The sequence below is a fragment of the Manihot esculenta genome, chromosome 4 (genome assembly GCF_001659605.2).
Source record: "Manihot esculenta cultivar AM560-2 chromosome 4, M.esculenta_v8, whole genome shotgun sequence".
Classification (NCBI taxonomy): Eukaryota; Viridiplantae; Streptophyta; class Magnoliopsida; order Malpighiales; family Euphorbiaceae; genus Manihot; species Manihot esculenta.
The window spans coordinates 29331164-29343067 of record NC_035164.2 but is presented as its reverse complement, the minus strand read 5'-3'; the positions used below and the strand labels follow the sequence as shown (position 1 = coordinate 29343067).

General features: G+C 33.7%; 1 protein-coding gene across 7 annotated transcripts; it reads right to left on the bottom strand.

The window, feature by feature from the left end:
• On the bottom strand, nucleotides 1–10260 carry LOC110612986 (protein ESSENTIAL FOR POTEXVIRUS ACCUMULATION 1). 7 transcript variants are annotated; one of them, XM_043955711.1, is made up of 11 exons: nucleotides 9968–10260; nucleotides 9568–9633; nucleotides 9253–9347; nucleotides 6064–6906; nucleotides 5887–5986; nucleotides 5669–5797; nucleotides 4890–5573; nucleotides 2407–4809; nucleotides 2264–2336; nucleotides 694–845; nucleotides 1–593 (listed from the first exon to the last, which is right to left on the bottom strand). In XM_043955711.1, exons 1-11 carry the CDS (start codon nucleotides 10020–10022, stop codon nucleotides 256–258), a joined length of 4938 nt encoding a protein of 1645 aa, XP_043811646.1. In that variant the 5' UTR covers nucleotides 10023–10260; the 3' UTR covers nucleotides 1–255. The 7 variants fall into 7 exon arrangements, with proteins under 7 accessions (XP_043811646.1, XP_043811647.1, XP_043811650.1 ...); XM_043955712.1 differs by having other exon boundaries at nucleotides 9277–9347; XM_043955715.1 differs by lacking the exon at nucleotides 5669–5797.
• Between the last annotated feature and the right edge of the window lie 1644 nt (nucleotides 10261–11904).

Here is an 11904-nt window from a genome sequence, read left to right as displayed (position 1 = left end):
TAACACGAACCAGAATTATTTGCAATAATAATAATTCCTTTTTTCTATTTCAATCCGAAGTTTCTCAATCATTTGCCTATAAAAACATAGCATCGAGGGCAAAAATCAAAATCAGGCCATTGCTCCGCCTTGGGGAGAAAAAGAAAGAATCAAAGAATTTCTAAACTGCTATACTTCCTCAATAACCTGTACAAAAACCTATTCAACTATACAACAATTGAAGAAAAATTTACAAGATATATATACATGTAATGGTCAGTCTTCCAGGCGTTGTATTTCACCCATCAGAATTCGGTTGCTGGAAACCTTGAAGCCGAGGAGTGCCGGATCTATCTGCCTTCCTTTCTTCCCTTTCTTTTTCCCACTTCTAGCTGCTTGCAAACCACCATCAGATGACTCCAAAGCAGCAGCCGAATTAGCTACATCAGCATCATAGAGAACCGGCCTTTTAAGCACATCTATGAACGATGTCTCTGATATAGTGGCCTCACTGTAAGACGACGTCCTCCTAAAACGCATTTCTTTCTTCCCAGATGCCTGAGTTTCACCTGCTGAGGTTGCTACAATATTCCCCTCAGACTCGTGCCTTTTTTCTGAAAATTACCGTAGTTTTCAGCTATAAATAACCATCATTATCTAAAACCATCATGCTAAAAACTCACAGATTGAAATAGAAATAGAATTAACACATACCATTAGAAGTTGGAAACCTCGTTGAGCTTTTCTGCTTGACATTTGAGGCAGAGGCTAAGTCTGACAGACCATCCTGGGAAGATAAAGCCCGTGATACAGGTAGGCGTTTATGTGAAGTGTTATCAAGCCCTTTGGTTAATGTTGAATGTACACTGTTGGAAAGAAAAGAGGATTTCATTAACATCAGCGCAAGAGAAATTATGTCTTTAAACAAAAAGCTACTACCACCGGAAGCAATGCATAAGCATAGCAAGCTATCAACGTATTATCAATGTCAAAGCGCAAGGATTTACCAGAAAAAAAATACCTAAAATCAAACCTTACCTCCAAGACTCCAGTGTTGCTAATAAGCATCACATACATAAACAGCTTACTGTATGCAAAATCTGTAAATATCATGACCATGACACTGCAGCCCCCTAATGTGCTCAAGATTTTTGTCATAATACAGAAAAGATACTGCAGATAAACAAAATAGAAAATAGAACCTTTTTTTCACTTTTTACAGCGCTTGGGCAGTAAACAAAATTGACTAGAAAAACTGTTTTCCTGGTCAAAGGAAAATAACTTGTCATTTTCCAATGAGAAAGTCAATTTCTAGGCCTCATAGGTTAACCAAAAAAAAAGGAACACGTAAGATAACTAGCCACTAGCCACTGATCACTACCACCAGTCACCAGCAACAGCCACAATTTATCATCTTTGTATTTTTCTCACACGAACGAATTTCAAATTATAACTGGAAATTATCCTTTGAAAGTCCAAAAACAATCTTTGCATTGTATGAAAATCAAACTTATTCCTGTGCATGCCAAATGCCAGAATAATTTTGAATTGATTCCATCAAACAACAGAAATAAGTTATTGATGTTTTGCTCAAACAATGTATGTGTGAAAAATATAGTCCACAAGACAAATAAAGCCAAAATCAACAACTAACAAATGCAACAAGATATATCAGGTAACAACCACAAGCAGAGATATATTCATCCAACTAAGCACCTAAATGAACAATGAATACACACAATAACCACAAATAATATCATACAAAGTGACCTATCAAACCCTAGAAGAAAAGTAAACATGAAATCACAATCCTTTGAAGCAGACATATTGCTGAACTGGCATTGAGATTCAGGGGTCAAAAAGAGCCTTGTTAAAAAAGTATCATTTTAGATGACGATAAAAAAAGCAATTTGAAAAAAAAAGTTGTATTATTTGGTGTTTTTATGAATAAAAAGTGTAGAATTTATTTTAAAATTCATGTTTAATACTCTTAACTAATTATATTTAAGAAAGAGCTTTCCTTAACAGCTGCTCCAACAACTCTAAACAAACTCAAAAAAAAGTTAACAACCAAAGCAGAAGTATTATGTTCAAATACTTTCAGCATCCCCAAGCCACTTAAAAGAAAATGACAAGAGCATAAATTTGTCAATGCAAGGGACTAAATCTAACAAGACTAGAAATTGAAGACAGAATAAATTCTTCTATGAATAAGAGATAATATTCAACTCAACATCACTAAAAACAGCATTTCTGCTGTTGCAACATAGCAGAAAAAACATACCTATCATTAACAACCTCCTCTCCAGATGATAAATTATTTCCCATCTCATAATTGTATAAGCTTTGAGTTCCACCTGTGATGTTCATAGTGACTCAGTATTCATTTAGAAACAACTGTGTAATGATGAAAGCCTGACATATTACCAGTACTGCTTAGCGAACTATGCCTGCTTGGTATCCCCTCAAAATTCATTGCAGTTCCTGCTTGCTCAACCAAGTTGTCTTCAATTTGGGAAACTGGCATGCTCATTGAAATCATGTTTCTGGACCCATATATACTTCCCTTTCTTCCCATTTCTGGCAACTCTTTGTCCATAGTTGATTTACCAATAAATCTGCCATCCGCATAATTTGTGAGAGAAAGGTCTCTTGCGCCTGACAAGAATGTCTCTTCTTCAATTAGTACTCCTGAATTTGACCTGGAGTGCAATCTTTCACCATTTTGAGCACTCAAAGCTGCATTGACAAGATTTTCTTGCAATAAAGAAGTTGAATTCAAATTTTGTGCCCCTTTCATAAATGAATGGTTCATAGCAGCTTCTTGGCCTAGGATGTGATTGAAAGGAAGATTTGAAAGCCTCAAGTCCTTCATCGGCCACAAGGAATCCTGAGGTTCAGAAGACAATGTAAGATGTTGATAATCATTTTCTGATGACTTCATAGATTGAATACCGAGTTTTTGGTGCTCCATCAAAAGTCTCTTTGAGCTTTCCTCATCAGGTCCAGTTGGCGCCCAAATACTAGCATTTACAGCTTCTGGAAACTTACTCAGCTGCTGAGTTTCAAGATGCAGTTGTTGCATCCCTCCTTCACTCCAACTCTTTTCTGACTGTCCATTTTTTCCAGGAAGGTGCCCCGTTGCTTCTGGGTGAGAACCAGAAAAATCATCTGAAAATTGTTGACACTGGAAAGGATTACTAGAAGAGAAAGGACCTAATTGGTCAGCAGGCTGCTTGTAGAGATGTTCTGTTGAATCAGGACCTTGACGATGATCATTTACATTCTCCAACTTTATCCCAGGAGTGACACCAGGAAGAGACATTGACCTCTCAAATTCCATATAGCTAGGTTCATAAAGCCCATGCTGACGTCGCTCATGTAAAGCACCTTTCCATTTAAGATGCTCCTCCCGTGAGGAAAGCCTCTGCTGCTGGTAGAAATCTGAAGTATCAAATCCTGAAGACACAGAATGACGACGATCATCAGAATTCTGTGAAAGCTGACAAGCCTTACCAACAGACCATGGCCCACTAAAATGTCTTTCCACCTCCATTCCTAACTGCTGTTTTAGTGCCAAAGATAATTGTTTTGCCTGCAAACGTTCTTGCTCAAAATGAAACTGGTTGGAAGGGAGTATATTTCTATGTTTTGACTGCAATACATCAAGGAAATCAGCCTGTGGTTCTTGAGAAGCATTCAAGCCAACCTTAGCTTGAATAATTTGCTCCAGTGATGGATCAAGGTGTCTCGAAGGATTTGAACTCTGTTGCATTTCTGCCAGCTGCATTCTGAACTGAACTTGATCAAGTAAGTTATCCATCATAGGATCCACCTTTGATTGTCTATAACCAAGATCAGACATCTGATACTGCAGCATTCGTTCAAAAAGCAACTGCTGTTGTTCTTGTTGCTGCTGCTGCAGCAACTGCATTTGATGGTGGTGAAGTTGCTGTTGCAGTAACTGCTTCTGCTTCTGAAGTTCCAACTGTCGCTGCTGCCGCTGCTGCTGCTGCTGAATCTCCAACTGCCGCTGCTGCTGAAGCTCCAATTTTCGCTGGTGCTGAAGCTCCAATTTTCGCTGGTGCTGAAGCTCCAACTGCCGCCGCTGCTGAAGCTCCAATTGTCGCTGCTGTTGAAGCTCCAACCACTGCTGCTGTTGAAGCTCCAACCGTCGCTGCTGCTGAAGCTCCAAGTGCCACTGCTGTTGTTGAAGCTCCAATCTCTGTTGCTGTTGAAGCTCTAATTGCTGCTGTTGAAAATGCAGTTTCAGAATATTAGAAGGAATTTCCTCAATGCCCAATCTGGAAGCCTGTGAGAGGGAATGTGGAGAAAAATTATTCTGTTGCTCAAGTTGTTCTTTTTGCAGATTCCGTAAAATTAGATGCTGTAGGTCAAAATCACTGATGTCTTGCTCCCTGTGAGATAAGTGATGAACATCATTTGAATCTATATGAATGCCAGGGTTGGTGAGAGTCTCTTGGCTATAATCATCAGAACATGTCTCCGCATGAGGTTGATCAACCACTGCACCAAAAGAGCTGTGATTTCGGAAAGCAACATCCCTTTCTGAGAAAGGATCCATAGTTTGACCCTGATCACCTATGCTTGAAGATATATTGGATGACTGAACATGCCTCAGCTGAGAGTTGCCTCTGAGCTCAGACATCAACAGGCCAAATGGATGCAGATTCTGACCCTGATGAGTTTCTGAGAATTCATTTGCAAGGGAAGCGTGACTCGAAGCATCGGAAACCAAATTCCGAAGGTCTGCAGCATGCTTCATCAAAGGGTTACCACTGTTACTTCCAGGTACTCCAAGAAGAACTTCTGTTTTACAACAAAAACCAAAACAATCAAGCTAACTGAAATAATAACATTTGCAGTAGAACCAATTTTACATTACTTACCTTCATCCTGAGCAACAAAACACTGGAAGCTTTGTTCATCAGTGTACTGAATCCCAGAGTGAAAGTTCTTATCAGAAGCAGAAGGTACATTTTCTTCCAAGGCACCTCCAACAGTATCGGATAACTTGGGAGTGCTACAAACAGATCCTTGTTTAGCTTTCAAATGAGGCATGATGTCACCAAGTTCATGAAAGGGTGATCCATCAGGTGCATCTGACATGCGAACAGGTAGATCAGTTCCAAAATATCCTTGCTCCAACCATGTGATAATATCAATCCCGAGGTATGGCCCCTGTATTTCCCCTTGAGGATCAAGATAGTACAAAGATAACTCCTCAGGAACCATAATGCTTCTCAAAGAGCGTGCCTCATTGTTGCTCTTTAACTGATCATTGCTAATTTTCTGTCCAGATGGGAAATCAAATAGAGAACTTGGATCATCAGGAAGCTGACTACCAATTTCAAAAGAAGTAACCGACTCAAAATCTTCCGACTGTCGATGATTCATATTAGCCAACTCTGCCACTTGCTGGTTATCAAGAGCTTTCAATTCCACAAAATCATGACTGGGGTCAATCTCCTGGGAAATGCTGGAATCTTCTTTTTTCATAACTGCATGCATCAAGCCATCACCACCAGCTGCCATTCTATGCTCTTGTTCACCTTCTTTTGAAGCACATACTTCTGAAATACATAAGAAATAGCATTAAGGTTATGATTCTCATCTCCATGCACCTACATTTAGCAGCAATCAAGACCTTGGAATAGTGACACCTTACCCTCAGTTATTGATGTATGTGATATCTCAAGCCCATTACTATCACAGGAATCACTAACAAAAACCCTTCTAAGAGATTCAACAATTTCACGAGTACTAACTAAGGAACTCAGACTTCCCTCACTTGTCACTTCAGCAAAGAATAAATAGTAAAATCTGTCTCAAAAAGAATTCAAACATCATATAATGAAAACTCAGACAAGGTACAATAATGATTACCTCCATAATCATTTTCTGATCCCCCATTCCTGTCACCAAGCGAGTTGTGCAAACCTCCAGAGCTTTTGATTTTTCCCACCCATATATCTCCAAGGAAAGCCTGCAAGAATCATACAAGTAAATATGTGACAATAACAAGTTGAACATATACACTCTACTAAACGATTTTTGATATACTTCTTCCTCTGCATCAGGGGCAACTAAAGACAATGGCTTAATAGCAACTTCCAGTGTTACTGAGGCTACATTCTCCATCCCATCAGGCATGGTATCAAAACTTGGAAGATCTTTCTGCCTTCGGTAAATATCCAGAAGTTTGCCCCTCCGATAGCAGTATGATTGATTTTTATCTAAAGGAATAGACCCAATAGCAGATGCGGAAGCAGAAGAATGTGCTGCAATTGATATGCTTCCATTACTATTTGACCTTCCTCGCCCTGCAGCAAATCGAATAGCTGATGCTTCCATGCGTCCTTTTTCTGACCCGAATCCTGGTGCACTTCGATATGCAGCTGTTCCACCTGCATGAACTTCCATACGGTGGCGTGGCCTCCACTTCTCTCGAGAGTCATTCTCACGCTCAGAAGCTGTGCGGCTTCCAGTAACAACAGTTTGCTTGTGTGTACAACTATCTTCCTTCTCAACATATGTTCTCTTCTCTGTCCGAGGATTCTTTTCCTTATCTTCAGGACCCCACCTTGATGACCATTTGCTATCTCTCCAAGATTCATGCCCAGAATTACGGCTATTACTATCACACCAACGATCTGAAGAAGACAATAATCTAGTCTCAGAAATGTCCCTTGTTGACACAGCATCAGCACCACGATCATCCTTTCTACGATCTCGTCTACCAAGTAAACTTGTATCTCTCTCCTCTTCCCGCCAACTACGTTTGATTTCAAGATCAGATGAAATTTTTCTCCAGTCTTTTTTATCCTGGGATCCATCTAACTGCCAACTATTTTTTAGATTGTCAGGGGAGTTCCCATGAGACAGAGAATTTGGTGCATGCATTTCCTGACAATTTTTCAATCCCAAGGAATCATAAATGTCAATAATAAAATAAGTACAACTTAAATCTTGGCAGTCTTGAATATTTGCAACTAAACTGAGTCAAGTATAAGCATAGTTGTCTAATTGAGAATTGATTCGAAAATCAAAATCCTCATTTTTTCAATGGAGAATCAAGAATCCAAGGGAATCATAAATTTTCTGTCAAACTTTTTAAAACAATACATACATACATATATATCTTATTAAATCTAACAAAAGATAGTAAACATTAAATTGTAAACAATGTATAAATAATTTTAATTCCAAATCATGTATTAAACATAAAATCAAAGTGAACCTAATGAGTGAACCTAATGAATTTACCATGGCCAAGATAAAAACATCACAATAACAACTTCAAATTTTAAAACAAAAATAACAACAACTATCTTGGGCCATTTGCCCTTCTTTTTAACTAATTTGGTGTCCTCTTAGGATTCTATCTTTTTCCCTTCCTCTTTTTTTCTGAATTCAGCCATTTGCCACTTTCTATTTGTGAATCTATCAATTCCTAACAATTCTCACAATTCACCTCTGATTCATGAGGTTCTTGTTAGATTCTTTGCTTCTTGTGATTCACTCATCAGATTTGTATCGTTCGGCTAATAATTCAACATGAATCATATGAGTTGCATAAAGAATCGTACAAGGGAAGACAATAATAACAAACATAGAAAAAATAAATCAAGCCACTAAACTAAGTGAATAAGGAGTTAAGGACTAATAAAAAGCAGAGGCCCAATTCTTCCTACTATGTAAGGTAATGGACCTTTATGGACTAAAGTGGTCGAGCTTCTAGCTTCAATAAAATTGGGATTACTTAAAACCAAAATTCACTATAACAATCTTCTCATTAGAATTTCTTGTTATAAACCGTCGTCCTTCCATCACATGAATCTTTAAATGCTGCACACACCCAGCACAATACAAAATTTGTCAGCTCTCCAACCTTTCCGTCCCTTCCTTTTCGGTTTTTTTTTGGTGGGGAAGAGGCTTAAGAAGAGGCCAGAATCAAGAAAATGCCGCAAGAAAAGACAAACAGGAGAGCCTAACTTTTATCATCTGTCATGGAATGATAATCCTTATACATATTCATCAGAAACATGTTCTCAAGTTCATTAAAAGCAAATGAAAACAAGAATAGGTATATGCACTCTGAATAAGGATTATATATCAATCTATGCGCAAATATGAATCTAGTGGAGAAATCATAAGAATCCATTGTTTATAAGGAATCCACATTCTCCTCCAAATAAAATTGAACTTCATAAAATCATATACGAAATTCCTTTCCACACTCAACCCAAAATGCAAGCTACGCAACAACTATAATAAAGATAAAATGACAGACACAACAAACACTGTTGTGAAAGGCGCGCCTAAGGCGCAAGGCGCACTTCCAAATTTTTTGCCCTAGTCTTCCATTTTCAAGACAGTAGCCGCAGTGAGGAGGGAAAAAGAGAGAGGAAAAAAAGAAGAAAAAAGAAGAAGAGGAAGAAAAGGAATTAATGAATAATCATTAACTCTTTACATACCTGTTTAATCCCATCTCAGGCAACTATTTCTTTTTTTTTGTTTGTTTGTTTAACATCCTCCTTCCTCTTTTTCTTTTTCTTCCTTCTCATATCATTTTCCTCTTCTTGTTCTCATTTGTTTGAATCTGTTGCTGCATCTGTTCTGTGCTATTGTTGTTCTGTTTCCTTTTCTTTTCAGCTTTAAGTTACTTGTGCATTTGTGCTATCATGCTAATTAATTAAGTGAGAATTGTGCTTTAGGTACTTGATGTTTTGTGAATTGTGTTATTGTGATTGTGCCATTGTGATTACAGAGAGAGACCAAGTAATGTGTTTTGTGAATAGTGAAATTGTGAATGTGAATTGTGATTACAGAATTGTGAGTATTAGTATTTGATGTTTGGTACTTAATTTTATTAAGTTTAGCTTTATGGTACTTGAATGTTAATGAATTTTTGGATTTTTATTTATTTTTTCTTATTTGCACCTAGTGTTGCTCAAAATAGAAGACTAAGGTAAAAAAAATAAACACTAGAAAAACCAAATGATGATGATTAACCAGCAAGAAAGTCAATAGGATGGAGCGCTATCACATTAAAAATATCCAACAAACACTATAAAAGAAATCCTGAACATAATTTACTTGAGTAAAATAAGAGTAAAAGTATGTCCCCTGAAACCCAGTTGAGACTATAAAGAACTAGAAGAGAGAGAGAGAGAGGGAAAAAAAAGCATACAAACAAGTAAAAAAGGGACCAATCAAGAGATGCGTCCAACTATATGAGAAATTTTGTACCACTGATGCTGCAGCAGTAGGTACCTTAGCATCAATTGGTTTAGTATGAAGCCATTGTGGAGAAAGGGGTATGCTGCTATCTGTCGGCATTTGATCTGCAGATGAAACAATAATAAGTTATACTACTAATAATCAAAAGCCAATAAATTTGCGAAAAAAAATGCCAATAAGACAAGGGAAAAGGAGACACTATTGTCTATTGTAAACAACCAACATTATTAGAAGATAATGTGAGACATCAATTACATTTAACTCAAAAAGTAAACAAAAAAAACAAGACAAAAAACATACGTTTAAGCAGAAAATGAGTTTTACCTTTTGACTCAACAAGCAAACTCATCAGATTCTTGTCCTCACCAGTTCCTCCACCCCAACAATCAACTAGAATGATCAAAACAATAAAGGGAATCAAAGAATAAAAAAATTTGTTCCCTTGTTTAGAGAAGAACTTATTTAAAAATAAAAAAGGCAATCTTTTAAAAGCAGAAGCGAAGCAGATAAGACTACCATAAAATAAGAATAGCAAACATGAAATTGGGAGGCCCAAAACAGGAAACATAAATTGAGCGCACATCAAATATCAAGAAACAGAAGGCAATATGGCATAGCACAGATCGATCAAGTATCTATTCAAGAAAAAGAATTGCAACACAAAACAAGAAATGCGTCCCAGTGTGTGTGTGTGTTTGTGCATATATATGTGTATGCATATTACCATTAACATTGGATGAGAGGAGATCGTCAGGCAGGGTAAGCTTCCCGTCAGCCATTGGAGCCACAGGTAAACAACAGAATTGACAATGGACACAGAGAGAGAAAGATAGAGCTTGAATTGGGGACGAAGTTGCAGAAAAAAGAAGAAGAAGCAGAGGAGATTGTTAGGGTTTGGGAATCGCGAGAGGAAAAGAGGGGGAGTGAAGACGCCTATAGATTAGGATTTGGGAATTGCAGAGAGAGAGAGAGAGAGAGAGGAGACGGCTGGTGGCTTCGGTTGATCACAACAGCCAAAGAAAGGAGCGAGTTTGTTGAAAAAAAAAATCATAAATATGGATAATATAAAAATATTAATATTGTAATTTTACTTTATTAATATTTGTTAATTTTTCGTAAATTTCCCAATTTTTTATGTATTAGTTTTATTGAACGGCTTGTACGCTTTTATACTGATATAATATTGGTGAATTATAAACATACATATACTATTCTTTTTATAATTTTTTTTTTAATTATTTTAAATTATTATCTATTTTCTTTTTTAAATTATAATAATATATAAAATTGATTATTATAATTATATTTAATTTTATCTTATTTTTTAAAAAAAATTTAAAATATCTTTAAATATTTAATAAAATTTAATATATTTAAAATGGTATACACTTAAATTCAATAAATTTATAAAAAAATTAAAGTGGACAAAAATTATAGAATAAAAAAGTATAAATTTAAAATTATAATAAAAAATTTAACTAAAAATATTTAAGTATAAATAATAATAAAAATTTTAAATTAATTTGATATTTTAAATTTTTATCTTAATTATCTAATATTTTAATATTATATTTTAAAAATTAAATAAATTTATTATTTAGATTTTTTAATATTTTATTATTATATTTTATAAATTATATTGTAATTTATCTTTACCAAAGATTAAATCATCATCCAAATATTTATAAATTTTATTTAAATTTATTAAAATTAATTGAGAGATAAATGAATTATTTATTATATAATTAAATTTAATAATTTTTTTAAAATGTAGAAATTTTATTATTTTTTTAAATTAAAACTGTTATCTAATAATTTAATATTATTAAAATTAAAATTTATTTTAACAATTTTGTTTTAAAATTTTGATATTTTAATATTTATGTATAAGTCAAAATACAAATATTCATTTACTAATTTTAAATTTTAAATATAATTGTAAAAAATAAAAGGATAACATATTATTTAATAGTTTTATATTATTTTTTTTAGTATTATTTAATATTTAATTTAAATTTTAAAATATATCTTTTATTATCTCATTTATATTAAGAGTGTTGAAAAAAAATAAACGTAAATTAAATTAAATTTATATAAATTAATAATAAATTATAATATAATTTTTAAAATTTTAATTAAATAATAAAATAATCTTTAAATATATAATTTTATTACAATAATATCATTTTTTTATTAATTTCCTTATCCATTTTCCATTTCCACTTTTATATAATATCATAAATATTAATAAAAATTTAAAATATAAAAAAAATAAAATTTATAATTTAAAACTTATAATATTTTGTTTTATATTGAATATTTTTAATAGTAGTAAATTTTTTTAAATATAAAAAATGTACATATAACTTAAAATATTGAGTATAAAGTAAAATATTTTAATATATATTATTTATATGTAATGTTTTATATAATAAAAATTTATTTATAATAAATATATTTAATTTTAATATAAATTTAAATTGAAAAATTATATGTTTTATTAATAATATTAAATTTTAAAGACTATATTATAATTTAATATTAATTTATACAAATTTAATTTAATTTTCTTAATATAATTGTAATAAATTGAAATTTTTAATTTTATTAAAGATTTAAAATATTATATATAAATATAAATTAATATAAATTTTTAAATTT

Excerpts from the sequence above, each read along its gene's own strand:
- LOC110612986 (XM_043955711.1), bottom strand. The coding sequence starts at position 10,022 with ATGGCTGACGGGAAGCTTACCCTGCCTGACGATCTCCTCTCATCCAAT. Across the intron at positions 9,634-9,967 it reads CCTCTCATCCAATGTTAATG|TTGATTGTTGGGGTGGAGGA; the intron begins GTAATATGCATA and ends TGATCATTCTAG. Across the intron at positions 5,574-5,668 it reads ACATACATCAATAACTGAGG|AAGTATGTGCTTCAAAAGAA; the intron begins GTAAGGTGTCAC and ends TATGTATTTCAG.